The 15,230-nt window shown below is 45.2% G+C and overlaps 1 protein-coding gene across 1 annotated transcript in view; it reads right to left on the bottom strand.

Annotated features, from left to right (window-relative positions):
• Positions 1-14,940, bottom strand: part of TFAP2B (transcription factor AP-2 beta) — a 38,693-nt gene extending 23,753 nt beyond the window's left edge. The window contains exons 1-4 of the mRNA XM_019658726.1: positions 14,677-14,940; positions 11,522-11,548; positions 9,873-10,331; positions 4,988-5,048 (exon numbers count right to left, since the gene is read on the bottom strand). Coding sequence (XP_019514271.1) covers positions 4,988-5,048; positions 9,873-10,331; positions 11,522-11,548; positions 14,677-14,757 — 628 coding nt within the window. The 5' untranslated portion in view covers positions 14,758-14,940. The remainder of the gene's footprint in view (positions 1-4,987; positions 5,049-9,872; positions 10,332-11,521; positions 11,549-14,676) is intronic.
• Between the last annotated feature and the right edge of the window lie 290 nt (positions 14,941-15,230).

The raw sequence follows: 15,230 nt of genomic DNA, 5'->3' as shown, positions 1-15,230 counted from the left end.
GTGTTCATCCATAGATGAAAACTATTTGAACAGGCATGCTTCAGATTATATTTCCATTTTTAAATTTAAGTATCCTTTTCCTACCCTCTACTCTCTCATCCTCAGGTTATAAAACTCTCTTCCATCCTAATCTTAGCATTGGTTCCCTAGACTAGGGCCTACACATTTCTGGTCCCAACTTTCCTTTTAAGTCCATAGCATTGGTACCATCTACCTTCTCCACTCTCACACCTGCTTAGCTCAGCTGATTAAGCCCATATTTTATTTTCTTGGTCTTTTCCTTTCTGCTATCCTCCAGTTTATCAATAAACTCAGAGAGCAACAGGGCCTCGGTTGATTTGTTAGTAATTATGAGCACACTGTTCCTGCTCAAGGAACCCAGAGATGACTAAGATAGGTTTAAAGCGACAGCAGGAAATGGTAAGGAAATGGAGCATAGCAAAACTCAGCGTGAAGCTTTCAGTTCTTTACATGTTTACAATTTTCTGTGCATATATTAAAACTGGGTGTGTTTTTTTCTTCTTCAGTTCTCAGTTGGATAGTATGGCCAGCTTCTGGATATAACACCCACAACACTTGCTTCCCGCCTCTCTTTTCCTTGCATTAATTTGGGAGAGAAGAAAAAAGGTTTAAAAATCGATCAATATTTCAGTACAGTGACTGAAGTTTTAAGAAAGAGAAAGGAAAACTGATGACAGAAAGTATTATTCATTACTGAACAATATAGAGCCAAAGTGTTAATAGCCTAGCTCTTAATCTGTATTCTTTAAACTTAAGTGTGAAATTGCAGCTTTGAGATCTTTGTGTCTGACTAGAAACAGACCCTCTGTGAATCTGAGCTCCTGGTAGGGGAGAAGGGAAGAAATAGGTTCAAGGGTAAGTCCCTCTAAAAGGTACTGGGACTTAAATATGTAAACTATACCAGGAGTCCTCCATGACGCTGAACATTGCTTGAAATAATTACTTCTTACCAGCAGAGCACCACTTTCCTCATACTTGCAATGTTTCTAATCTACCTGAGGGCTAAATTTTATTCCACGTGTATATATAACAAGTGCATGAATATGAGTACTGAAATCCTGGAAAGAAAAATAAAAGGATTCCCACAAAGAAAGCTGGAACATAAAAAAAAACCAAAAAAACCCCAAAAACCTACAAATACCCACTGTTGGCATCCTTTAGGGTCAAAGTATAAGAGGCTGGAAAAGGTGAGTTGGGTCCCATCATTTACTTGACATGTGGGACCTTGAATAAGTCATTTATCTTTTGTCTGTCTGAGTTTCCACACTGGAGGTGGGGGTGTTGAAAAAGAGTGTCTAACCTTTCCAGCTTTGAAATCCTATGAACTCTGATTACTCTCTGGTGGCTGGAATGTATCTCGGAATTCCTAGTTGAATAAATACTTATTGGGATCCAAGTCAGCTCTGGAAAGGTGAACCTTTTCATTTGAGAGAAAACTCATACCCTATTAGAGGCTCTGACAGACTCTCGGTGCTTTTTACTTTTTAAGTCAGAAGGAAAAATCCCAACAGAACCCATTGTAATTAAATTGGCAAATTCTTTATTCCCCTCCACCCCAAAGAAAATCCACACCAATCAAAGTGTTTATGTGGGGAAGGGGCCAGAACTAACGGGGAAAAAAAGTGGGAGAGAACGGTGGTTGAACTGAAACTAACCAAATAGGATATCCCTAAGACCAATAAAAACGCTCCACAGTCACAACATCTGAACCTTGGACTCCAGCCACGCTAGCCTTTCCAAGAAATCCCAGCATTTTTTTCTTCTGCTGCTGCCTAAGGTGTCAAACCAATTGCACACTGGCCTCTGATTGCACCAAAAACTTTTTCTTAAGCCTAGGTGAGCCTTTTTAAAGTTAGGCTGTAGGATGTTGGCAGTGATCATTTATATTAGCTGGGCACCACCCTGCCCCCTCCCCCAACCCAGAGTCCCAATCTTAATGGAACTGAGAGTTAAGAATGATTTTTTAATGTCTCGTTGGATTTTTAGACTGTTAATGTACCGAATCCTTCTCATTATTACTTTATTGATTGCTCATTGACCAGCCCCCTTCAAATCGTATTAACCACCCTCTGCCAGTTTAGATTAGGAGGGTTTAAAAAGCACCTTTCATTACTCCCCCCACTCCTGCCATGGAGTTGAGACTCCGCAGCTTTAATGGGAGCTCTAATGGGGCAGCTAAGAGGAGAGGGGCCACGGTCCCTGCCGATTGCATTAATAGCTCAAAGGGGGCCAATACAGAAAATTAGCCGTAAACGAGCTCTGGAGATCTTCAAATGAAAGAGCCATTTATCACGCTGGCTACCTTCACTCCACTCGTTTGCTCTCTCTACTGGGAACAACTCATTTCCTCTTAACTAAATTACTTCAGAAATGTCAGCTAAGCCCAGATAGCAAACATAACAAGAGAGCTAGCCTATAATCTATGGGGTGATATCAATGTGGGTGAAAAAATCGGACTGGTTAAATTTTAGAAGGGGGTCTTTTCATAATGAGAGAGAGAGAGAGAGAGAGAGAGAGAGAGAGAGAGAGAGAGAGAGAGAGAGAGAGAGAGAGAGGAGATCCTTTATGCCTAAATCTTCTAGCTTCATAAACAGAGTCAGAGACTCCCAAACATGAACCAGTTGGGGCACGTTTATTAACGAGGTAGAATTTAAAAAATTTTAAATCTGTTTTTTAAAAAGTCCATTAGAAAATAAAGCAACTGAGTCCCCTGCCAGTTGAAATTTAGAATATTTAGTTCTGAAAACTTTCTCACCTCCTCTTTTATGAAATTAATCTCTTGGAGACATTCCTCATAAAGGGACAAAGATGGGAGACCAGAGAGCAGGGAAGGAGCTAATGAACCCATAACCTTATTTTAAGTGGTTCATAGTAATTTAGAAAAATAAATCAACCACTTATTCCTATTTTGCCCATGGCTCTCTAAAGATAAAACTATGACATTAGGATCTTTTCTTCATGTAACAAAGCAAATACCTGAAATATTAAATAATGGAGTTGACCCAACACATCATATTCATAACACAGTCCCTAAAACAAAGTGACTGTGGTGCCACTTAGATGTTTTAATTAATTAATTACAATTAATTAATAATTTAAAAAAGCTTTTGGGGCCATATAAAGTACTCTATGTTTCCAAAACACAACCAGCAACTATGTCAAGATTCTCCTTTTCTTATTCCTGGAGAAGGAATAAGGTATTCTGATACATAAGTATTCACATTCTGCTGAGAAACCTATACAAGCCCTGAAACGAACGCATCCCACATCTAAGAATATTTTCAGCTCTGTTTTGTTAGGTAAGCTAAGTTCCAAATGTTTTTATTGGCCTGGCCATCAATAACATTTCTGATTGGTCGTCTGTTGAGCGTGCCCCACTGCCAGCAGAAACACTGTTTCTAGGATATGGAACCCTGAGCTAAGGAGTTCTAGCTTCCCATGAAGAGGGAAGAGGAACTAAAACAAAGAAGAAACAAACAAACAAACAAACAAACAAACAAAAAGCCAATGGAAAAGTGCCTCTTGCCCCTTATCCCCCATCAACCAGCAATCAACCAAAACAGAAGACGCAAGAGGAAATGGTGCAAGTGAGCTGTCAGCACAGTTGAAATTTTAAGCACTGAAGACACCCTAGTAAACCCAAAAGCTAGCATTAAAAACCAAAAGGATTAAAGACCAAAAACCTAAAGATGAGAGGGACAGACGATTGAAGCAACACTTAAATAGTTTTGCCCCAAACCTTACTATTCTCCTTCAGGATATTCCATTCCAAAGCCAAATGGCATCATTTCAAGTACAGTTTCCCCTTCCCACCTCTTAAAGTCACTTTTTCTGCCTTTGTAAAAGAAGAACATTGAGAATACCTCACCCTTTTTGGAATCCTTGCTTCACAACCCTCCTACTATACCAACTTGACTCTGGATTACTTTCCAAAGCATCTTTTCATTGTTTTTGTGAATATTATGTGGCTCTAATGAATCATAAATGACTGAAGCCAGGGATTGTTGACACCAAATATAAGGACAGGTCTTTTCCAGCATCGATAAGAAAGGGTTACTGTAGTTCAAATTGTATCTCCAAGCACCAGTTCTTGCGATAATTAAAGATTGTACTGTTTACACATTCAAGCTCCTAAATTTGTAGCATGTGAGTGGCATTCGGGCCTTTCGACAGCCACACTAATCGCCAGGCATTCTCTCAGTGACTGTCAGAGAAGAGGGGGGAAAATTAAGCAGCTGCAATACGCCCGAAATGAGTTATTGTAATTACATTTAATTAGTTTAATTAGTTAATTATTTTGCTTACAGCTGTACAAGAGACTGCAAACATTTGTTAATATCACATGCCCTTTAACAGTATGGGGTGATTCCACAGTCGCACTAAATCATGAACGCATATGTAGGAAGATTTACAAACGTGCATAGTCTGTCTCAGCTTCTCAGGATGCGCATATTTAGTAACACATTTGGCACAATTTAGAAAAATAAGAAGCACCTCATAAAACACAGAGACCTGGGAACAAAATTACCACCAAAAAAATCAAATACAGTAACAAGGAGAGAAGGAACTCTCTCAATGACACAGGGTCTAGTTAGGGAACTCCAGTTATCAATGAAATAATTATGGCACATTTTTGAAAGTAGTGCTTCCCAGCCAGTTCCACACATGATGGTAGTTCAATTATTTAAGATTGCACCTAGAATTGCTACCAAATGTACCATGAGAAAAATGGCAATAGTCTCTGTCCCTGTGTCTCTCTCATCCGGGTTTCTGCCTCCAGTTTTCCCTCCCCCTTCCCCATTTCCTTCTTCCCGACATGCCCTTTCACCCAGACAGCCGCTGTCCTGTAATTGTGAACAAATATTGGTGTCTTATAAAATAATGAATTCCCCCAAGTGAAAACTCATCATAAGGACATGAATGCACAGGAAAACTTTACTTTTTTTTCAGGGGGAATAATCCATACCTTTTTTTATGACAGACTGGTCCAATAGATTCATGCCGCTGTTATTGGCATCTTCAACTGACTGTGAATATAAAAACATCACTATTCAAATTGACTGGATATTAAAGAATTGCACACATAAATCATGTCATTCCAAACTGGAGGTTCTGTTATTTCCATTTATATTAATTCACAAAGGGAGGTTTTACTATTATCATTATTACCTCCAAATCGACACAGAGATGAAATTCACCCAAATTATAAATTCTTCCAATGGAAGGAGAGGAAAAAGGAAACTGTGAGAGACATCTGGGATGCACGATTGGTTTAGTTATTATATTAAACACAGATATTACATAGACATATAAACTTTTATATTATTTGCTTTCATGAATTGCGAAAATTTGGCAACAGCTGAAAGAATTGCACCAATACTAGTAAGAGCAATTTCAGTTTTCTATTCTGTCCCAGTGCATCTTAACCCCAGAGTCATTTTACAAATGCATAATAGTTTACATTGTGGGATTTTAATTAAAGTCTGAGTAATTTGGAATGGAATGCAAACGTAACCCATAGAAACACGTCTGCAAAGCCAGGACTGCACACCCACGGCAGTCCATACACGTCCCTGTGCGCTGTGAACTTCCTGTTGTACAACAGTCCCTGGGAGGAACCTGCACAATTTGCTCCCCCTCCCAACCCTGCTGCTGCTGCTGCTGCTTCCCAGCAAGGAGCACACCTGTTAGGAAGGCTGTGACTACAGACACACAGACACACACAGAGGCCCGGATGTTCCCAGTCAGAACCTAGGTAGTGATGGCACAGAGCATTCATCTCCTGTGCCACAGTTTCATCTCTGAGAAGGAAAGTTTCCACCCTGGGTGTTGGCAGCACTTCTGAGGGGAAATAGCTGTTGGAATGAGTTTCTAACTGTTAGGGTGCACGAGAACAGGGTTCTGGCTGTGCATCCCAGGGCCTCCCAAAGCAGTGGATTCCCTCCCCTACTCGCCAATGAAAATAAATGCTGGGTCTTTCTGAAATGTACAGCTGCTTTCCTTGATCTACAGAAACCTAAGTTTAGACCAATTTGTCACCCACTTTACAAAGAAGTAAAAAGCAAAGGGCTTGAGAGGTGGTGTTTTCACAGCACCTCCCACCCACTCATGGCTGCATCCCCAGACAGGGAGTGTGTTCATCACAAGGAAGAGACTCTGTACCCCAAACAAGCAGCACATTAGGAACTAAACGATCTAATCATGGAGAGGGCATGTTAATTTGTTTCTTTTCGTTAATAGTCACTCTTTTGTTCTCAGAAAGGTGAAGAAAATTGTTATTCTCAATAAGAACCGTTTTCCATGTTGCAACATGCTACGTACATCTTAAGAAACACTGAAAACCTTTTTAAAAATACTTCTTGGAACTTGTTCGAAACTCCTCAGGAGACCCCACCACGCACACGCGCGCACACACAGGATTCACGCCTTTCTGTGCTCACGTGTCTACAGTGCCAACTTGTCCACACAGTACAGAAATATTCGCCTGTGTCTGTGGGCGAGCCAACCCGCGACCTCACCGGCGAGGACCAGTGCTCCCCCACACCTCACCCTCACGTCTGTACGTAAATATGTATATATGCCTCATCAGCGACGTGGGGTAGTTGTGGTAGTTAATGAGAAGGCTCTTGTCTGATTTTCTATCTAATTACGGCCGCCTGCTGGGTTTTTGTACAGGATATTCACGCAGCATGCTGGCGCTTAATCGTCACAGGGAGGATCGTAAAGATTTAATTAGGACTGCATGCGGAAGCGCAGAAAAACAACTCAGACTCGTAATTACTAGACTTCTTTAGTTAAAAGTGATACCAGGGGTTGCTTTAAGACACTAGGGTGTGTTTGAGTGTGTGTGTGTGTGTGTGTGTGTGTGTGTATGAGAGAGAGAGAGAGAGAGAGAGAGAGAGAGAGAGAGAGAGATTGAGCGAGCGCCCGTGCGCGCGCGCACATACAAGCCCGCTGGGGGGTTTGACTTAACATTCTTATATGTTTATACTCATGGGTGGTAGAGGTGATGAGAGGTTAGAGAGCAAAGACTGGAAGAAGAAAAGAGGTGTTCATGGCAACTAAACCAACTCTAAACTAGGTGTCATCTCACTCTTTTTTTCTCACGCTGTTTTTGAGTTCCTAACACACTGTCCCTTCCCCACCCCCACCCCCACCCCACACACAATGGGTGAAATGTAGCATACCCAGATTCCAAACAGCGATTTGCCAGTTTAATAGCCCCTGTGAGTAAATTGAAATAGAAATTGACAGGGTTTTATAGTTTCATTTAAAAAATATTAGAAGCATTTGGTTAATTAGCTCTCCTCTTCTCTCACGGGTCGGGTGGTGGCTGAGTGTGTGTGTGTGTGTCTGTCTGTCTGTCTGGGTCACATAGCTCCCCCCAACGCTCTGCCAGGTGAGTACCCTCCTTGTGAGGTCCACCGGCCCGTGAGCGCCCTTAGGATCTGTTTGGTCCGCAGCTGGGGTCGGGTAGGAGGGGACCTGGAACACACACTAGGCCCTTGAGATCCAACAAGTGACTGAGGTCCAGGTTCAGGCATTCTCTGGTCCCTTTTAAAGACCCAGAGCAGCCAACCCATTCCGTAGCTGCAGGAAATGCTGAAACTCCCGTTGGTGTAACTTTAGCCCCTGCGCTACAGATCCCGAAGTTGGAAGTAGAACCTCGGGATTTTGGGGTCTGGTCCTAGGTACGTCTCCTCCCCTTTCTTTGTCACCTGCCTTGTGTCAAGTCAAGCACGCCTCGGCCTCAGGATGCCTGTCATCTTGGCGAGAACTGAGCTCGTCCTTGTCTGGGACAGGGATGGGGTGTATCCCATGACCCCTTGCACTGGGGGTCGCCCAGAGTCCCCATACCCCCCCCTCCCGCCAGACTGCCGGCTGGGATGCTTCTGGGGAAGGAACTGGACAAAGGTGAGGTGGGATGGGGAGTATGTGAGGGCCGGGGCCTGCACCTTCATTCCACCTCTGCCTTCTGGGTTCCCAACCGCAACAAGGACGCTTGACAAGGGTGTTCTCCCAAATGCACACTGATCTGGCCCTGTTTTTCTCTTGCCCTTTGCATTTGGCCAGACACTCAAAACTCCTCACAATTCTATCTTAAAAAAAAAAATCTAAAACCAAATAAATCTGGTCCCTCTTTGGAGAGATTTCCTAGGTTCAGTCACCTGAGCCACTTGGCCTGCAGGATGGGGGTGACACAACCAGTGTTAGCATTGCCGACAGCAGTGGTGATGAGCTGATCCACTTTCATTATCCAGCACTTTGAACAGTACTCAGAAAGGTTAATTTAAAAACTTTCCCCCCAGACACATATTACCCCAATGCATTAAAAAAAACGCAACTATTAAATATTTTCTTTCTCATATGATATTCTGAAATGAGCAATATCTCCAGACAGGAAAAGTCCAGCCCAGTCAAATAAACAAAACTATCATTCTTATTACTATGGGTAAATTCAGCCACAGATCAGATGATGCCGTCATTTTTGGAAATAATAACTGAATTTCCTTTAAAACAATAAACCATCATAGACCACGCACAGGCAGCATTTGATGCTGCTACCACATTTTTACTGTTCAAAATACATTTTTTCCCCATCAAGGTAAAGAAGAAAGAGTTGTACACCTTCTTCCCTTTCCCACTTCATTTTCCTTCACTTCAGAGGTTATGTCTAAAATGATACATAATATATATACAGCTATACCAATGAGACTGAAGTGTCAGTTAAATACCTTCCAACCATATTTATCTTTTCTGGAGACTATTTAAACTAAGGAGCAAAAGGAGACCTGCTCAGAATCACCCAGACATTTTTTAGAAATCATTTCTTTGATGTTTTATTGTTTAGTTTAACCAAGTATTCTCAATCAAATCAGGCTCCATTGTGTAGACTGCAGATGGGATAGTGGGTGGGTAGGGGGAGTGTTTTGAGCCTTTTGTTTTAAGAAATAAACACGTGATGCCTCTTCAGTCGGGATGGTGGCATTGGGGAGAGAGAGTACAGTATTAAAGGAGGGGGAGAACTGAAAAGGGATGTGGAGAATATTGCTCCACAGTCATTTAATGGACCAAAAAGGTGAAAAGGATCTCTAAAATGGTATCTGCCCTCATGGACTCCCAAACAGCCTTATGGCTTGCTAGGTCTCTGCCCACAAATATTCCATTTCTCAGGTGATGAGTCTGGAACTCAATTATCTTGGAAAAGGGCTCTCTGCAGCTTATGGGACATTCAAAGTAATACCTGGCTTGCACAAACATAGCGGCATGTTTTTCTTCCAGTGTGCACTGTCATGCTTAACCAAGTCTTTGCAAATCCAGCAGGAACCTCTGGAGCCTACAGAGGACACTGTGCCTCCATGCTGCAGCCCCAACCCTTAGGCCTCTGGGTCTTCACCTGCCATGTCATCCTGCCAGGCCCACTAAGGGACGTGAATGAAGGGGATGCATTGGGGAGGGTAGCCAGCTTGTGCACACAAAGCGCCAAGAGAATAGAAGGAGTGAGTAGCTAAGGCAAGACAAAAACACCTAGCCTTGATTCTACTGATCTTAAATGATCCAACTACACATACATTTTTCTCTTTCATGGTTTCATTTCTCGTGGTTCTACCGCTTATAATTGCACCCCCAGAAACCTCCACTTAAAGCCATACACGTACACACATAAACGGTTATATATGTCGTGTCCAGCCGGCCCTGTCCTACACACAGAAGCTCCCTCCCTCAAAGGAGACAACTGCCCCACCCACACGGTTCCCCCCTCCCGCAGCATTCGTTATTTATTATTTATTTATTTATTTATTTATTTATTATTTATAATATTTTTCGTTTGTTTGTTTGTTTATGGTTACCTGGACGTCTTCCATTCCGGGATGTCCGAGGCCGTGCAGCGAGAGGCTGTCACCCATGCCCGCGTCCAGGCCGTGATGCGCCGAATGCAGCAGCACGTCGGGCCGGCGGACCGAGTGGTAGTCCCTCCGGGGGTCGAGGCCCGAGAGCTGGGGCAAGGCGGCCCGAGGCTGGGGCAGGAGAGAGCCGGCTTCGGAACCCACTTCTTGCCGCTGCCGTTGCCCCCAAGGGTGCTGCTGGGGCTGGTGCAGTGGGTTCAGGGAGTAGGGGTCGTTGACATGGGAGTAGGGGTCCTGGCTCTGGTGGTAGGGGAGCGGCTGGTAGGGGGGCGGGAAGTAGGGCGGCTGGAAGTCTGACGACGGAGTGTGGGACAGCGGCGGGGCGCTCGAGTAAGGTCCTTGGGACACCGAGCCCAGCTGGGACAGCCGCGAGCTGTGGCTCGGGACGCCATCGTGCCGGTCCTGGGAGCAGAGCGAGGGAGAGCGAGAGAGAGGGAGAGAGAGAGAGCGAGAGAGAGAAGGGGGAGAAAAAAAAAATACAAGAGACAAATGGAGAAGCCTGGCTTCCGTTTGTTCTTCCCGGGACAAGGGAAGCAAGAATCTGAAACTTATACTGCCAAGTTAACTCAGAGGGCACAGGCTTTCAGCAATTCCACACGCAAGGCTTTGAGGGGAAAATCACCCACTTAACCAACATCCGAGCCTTCAGTTGGGAGTGCAAAGCCAGCAAAAGGAGTGAGGGTACAATAACTGCGTTGGAGGGATATTCTAAATTCTTTATTTAAAAATATAGGAAAAGGAGTCTTACATATAGTATTTGCTCTCCTGGGTATTTGCAACTATTTTTTTTGGTAACTCTTCCAGAGGGCCAAAGCATAACAAATAAAACTTCATACTATTTGCTATGCTGCTCCTCCAGTTCAAAACCAACTTCTGCCTTGACTGGCAACCCAGCCCCTGCCCAGGGGCTCCCCACACAGCCTGATAATTCCAAGAGCTCTGAGGAGTCTGCTGATCTGAGTTCCTAGTCACCACTCCCTCCCCAAGAGGAATTAATTTAAATAGTGTTTGATTGAAATGGATCTCATTGGAAATCATATCCTGAGCCCCTGTTAAATTGAGTTGTGGTTCGCAGGAGTTATTTCTAAGGTTGCTTTTCTGTATCTAATGCTATTCTACTCCAGGGTGTGAAAATGAAGGGCCTGGGGTTGGAAGGGATAGAAAAAAAAAAAGGGGGCCCAAACAACTTATTGTTGGTCCTATCTGGAGTGGTAAACTCAGCTGAAGAAGGAGGCATGTGTGAGAGGGGTGTTTAAGTTTCTCCCTCTCCTCTGTGGAAATGCCAGGTAAAGTCCCCATGGTTCTTTTTGGAGAAATATTCACCTAAATTTCCAAACTGCGATGGCAAATAAAAAGTTTTTCTGTTCGGCCTCCCCCCTCCCGAGCTGACTCTTGGAGCTCAGACAGAGAACACACAATGCAGAGAGAAGCAGCTGCAGCCTCGTCCAATTATGGTGCTAAATTACCAAGCCAAAGGCGCTCAAAGGAAGACAGAGACAGAGAGAGTGAGACACGCACACAGAGACGGAGAGACAGAGAGACAGTGAGAGGAGGGAGCATGCAATTCTGGTACAACGTGAATCCAAACTCACCATGGATGAATAGGTGTGGACTAACATCTGGAAAAAAAAGCCTGGTTACTGCTCAAAATCAAACAATGATTAAAAAAAAATCAAGGAGTCCAGCAGAGAAATGAGCTGGACACAGGAGCCGAGCTTGAGGTGTTTCCAGGACAAGCCATCAAAAAAAAAAAAAAACAACCCCCCCCCACCCCCAAACAAGATAGGCGCTGCCTGTCACAAACAGAGCCGTTCCTCGGTCTCTTGCTGTCTTTTTGGGCCTTTTTTCTTCTGCCGGTCCTAGGGGCTCCAGATACAGTCCTCTTCCACCCGAAGCTGGGCTCAGACTGCTCGGGCGCCCCTTCCTCCCTCTGCTTGCCTACACCGCCTCATAATAATTGATATTCATGACTATTAATATTACACGAGTACTTTAAAGGGAGAATGGAGGACAAATGGAGCGTGAAGCAGCAGCGAGCGCAGAGCTCCCCTACTATTGTAAATGACGTTCATTCAGTGGAGAATTACTAGATGTAATCAGACGAGGGGGCTGGCAAAGGCAGACTGGGGAAAAAGTTTAGCAGGAAAGAGGCAGAACTTCAATTAACTGAGCCGGGGACACGCATACAGCAGCCTGTGCTCCCTTGGACAAGGCAGTGAGGGAGAGCATCGCTGGGGGCTTGTACGGAAAGTAGGTGTCCTTGTTCCTGGAGAGGGGCTTTCCTAATGGGAAGAATTAATCGCCCTGGGTGCTTTGTGTGCAGATTAAAACACAAAATAAAAAGGCGTTGCCTCGTCATTTGGAGGCGAGAGAATTAAACCGGTGGGCCTGGTTGTTTACAGTGATGTTGGAAGACCTTCACTGAATATTGGAGATTATGCTTTATTCGTTAAAGGACATAGACAAGTGGGGTCTTTTCATCCCTTACGCAGCCTTCCCCTCTTTAATGCGCAGGGTCTGTGATTTTTCTTTTTTACCGCAATTTAAAATATATGCCATCAATCCTCAAGTACACCTAAACTTATCCTTTCCAGGCAAAGCCAGGGGCAACAGAAAACCTTTTCGGATGTTTCAGGAACCCGTTCAACTGGCTTGACTGCCATTTCTGTTAAAGTTCAACCTTCCTCCCGACTTAAATAGGCTCCTTCTACCAGGCTGCGGGTTCGCCTATATTTTTGAGCAGGAAATTTAGGCAGCTAGGAATACCTGCACTATTCCGTCTCTGTTTCTCTGCCTCTCTCCTCTCTCCCTCCCACTTTATTCTCTTCCCCTCTTCCACTCCACCCCTTCCTCTTCCTCCCTCCCTTCTTTTTTCTCTCCCTCCCTCGTCTCTCATTCAGCCAATTTACTTTTCTTAATCCAAGAACGCATTATATATAGCCTGCTTACTTTTTAGAACCCACTGAAATCCCTCCACGTGTACACCCGGAGTTATTTACACTGTGGCCCTATCCCGTCCAGTGTCATGCCTACTTCGGCCGCTCACATTCTTTAGGGTAGTTCTAGCGCCTTCCACTTTACCATCATCCTGCCTGTTAAAGAAAGAAAGGAGGCCGAATCGAAACAAACCCCACAAGGCGGAGTCGCGGCTCTCGGTTACAGTCAATACACAACCACAAAGAGGAAAGGAAAACCCCAATCAACTTTTGCAGAAAGACAAATCTCAATCTCTCTCTCTCTCTCTCTCTCTCTCTCTCTCTCTCTCACACACACACACACACACACACACACACACGCACACACACCCCACTCCCCCATCCCCCTAAAAATTAGGATTCAGGGCTGGCTAAAGCTGGGGGGCACTGGGCGCCGGCGCTGCCTGCGGGATGCAGCGGGCGAGCCCATCTGTCCGGTAGGACTGGGCTAGCGGCATCGGTTGGAGCTCGCAGGCGCTTCTGTGCGCGGCTGGTTCCTAGTATATGCAGGGCGGCTCGGGGCCGAGCTTTCCGGAGTCTTTCCGGCGCGGCAGGGTAGCGTTTCCCCCACTGGCTGGGGAGCCTCCGTGTGCCCCACCGCGAGCGCTTCGTCCGACCCAGCGCTGCCCACGCTTGCCGCTCGGGACTTTGTTTCCCTTCCTCTCTCCTCTCCCCAACTTTTCCTCTTTGCAATCTCCCCTGCCCGCTCTCCAGCTCCGACCTTCCCCTTCCCTAAATCCTCTTCGCCTGTCTTTTCCACTTTCTCCAAGCTTTTCTTTCTTCCCTCCCTCGACGTCTCCTCGGAGCCTTCGCTTTCCCCCCTTCCCCTTGAACCCAAGTCGGGGACTCCGAGAGCGAGGGTCCGCGGGGCCGCCGCCGGCCGTCCCTCTCCGTCCCGCCGAGCACCCCGCGCCCCGCCCGGCCGCCCGTCTGGCCCGCGAGCAGCCTGGCCGCCTCTCCACTCCGCGCGGGCGAGCAAGAGGGCACAGCGGGCGCGGCCGGGCCCCGCCAGCTGCAGGCGCCCGGAGCTGCGGGCAACTTCTCCAGTCCGAGGGAGACTTGCGCTAGAGCCTCGGCCCGTAGAGAACCGTGCGCACTGAACACTGGCAGAACATTTCGCTAAAAATGCCCAAACATGGAAGGGGAGGGGGGGCGGTTTGGGCGCACTGACCCTCAAAAAAGCAAAATGCAAGAAATGAGAAAATCGAAGAAAACTTGTCTGCTACGGCTCCTTGGTTTGTGCTCTGTCGACTTCCATCTATCCATCTATCTACCTCCTTCTTTCTAATTTACCAACTCTGCTTGGATCCGTTTGTTATCGATTTTAGAAATTTTACTGAAAACAAAAAATGTAAAGCCCGAGTCTGTTACGAATGAGGCTTGAAACCCTAATTCTCTCCCACACTCAAAACGAGCGGAGCCTCTGCCTTTTATAGCAGTCTGTTTTCTCTGCTCACATTCAGTAGCACCGCACTGCCCATAAGACTCTAACGGGGGGAGGGGGGGCGAGGAAGAGAGAAAGAAAATAAAAGAAAAAGAGAAATCTTCTAAGTTCAAGTAGTCAGATTTCAACCTTCAAGTCCTTTTTCAGAATAGCGAAGTCTCCCCAAGCCAGCTTTGCTAAAAGTTAAGAGAAAGCTGAGAACACCGACCGGACATCTACGAGTAAATAGCTTTTAAAAATATATATATATATAGATCAGTTGGGGTGTTAAGAAGCTCAAATTCTCTGTCTGCAAAGCTCTAAGATGCATCTTGGGGTGTCGGCTCACCTCATAGATATCTTCGTACTTGACATTCTCCACGAGCTTCCAGAGCATGATGGCAGCCTGGTCTCTAGGAGGTGAGTGCATTCATGTGAGGAGCAGATGTCTGGCTTCTCAGGACTCCGCTGTCTGTAATGATCCATCTATAATTGGAAATGGGGGATACACACCAAATCCGACGCTCCTCTCCCATCGCAACTTATATCTGTTGTCTCAAACAATAGGCTGGAGAAGTTAAGCCTCAGCAGAGAGGAAAACATTATTACACACACAGGAGTTAGCTGCAACCCACAGACATATATATTATAAAAAATCATAAACACGTATTTACACCCAGACACCCACATTTAGTTATATAAGCACCCCTGGGTCACTCAGAGCCTACAGACGCTAAACATGCATTTAAAGGAGAGATGGTTGCTCAGTGTGATTAATAGAAATATACACTTTAAAAACCTCTATATTGAAAAGGATGAATCATTGTAGCCACTAACAAAAGTCTTTAAAATTCATAATGAGAAACCAGAGGGCCAACAGTCCCCCGTTTCTATCTCGATTTT

Source organism: Hipposideros armiger, unplaced genomic scaffold (assembly GCF_001890085.2).
Source record: "Hipposideros armiger isolate ML-2016 unplaced genomic scaffold, ASM189008v1 scaffold_288, whole genome shotgun sequence".
Lineage (NCBI taxonomy): Eukaryota > Metazoa > Chordata > Mammalia > Chiroptera > Hipposideridae > Hipposideros > Hipposideros armiger.
Note: the sequence above shows the minus strand (reverse complement) of the source record. Positions and strands in the feature narration are given on the sequence as shown.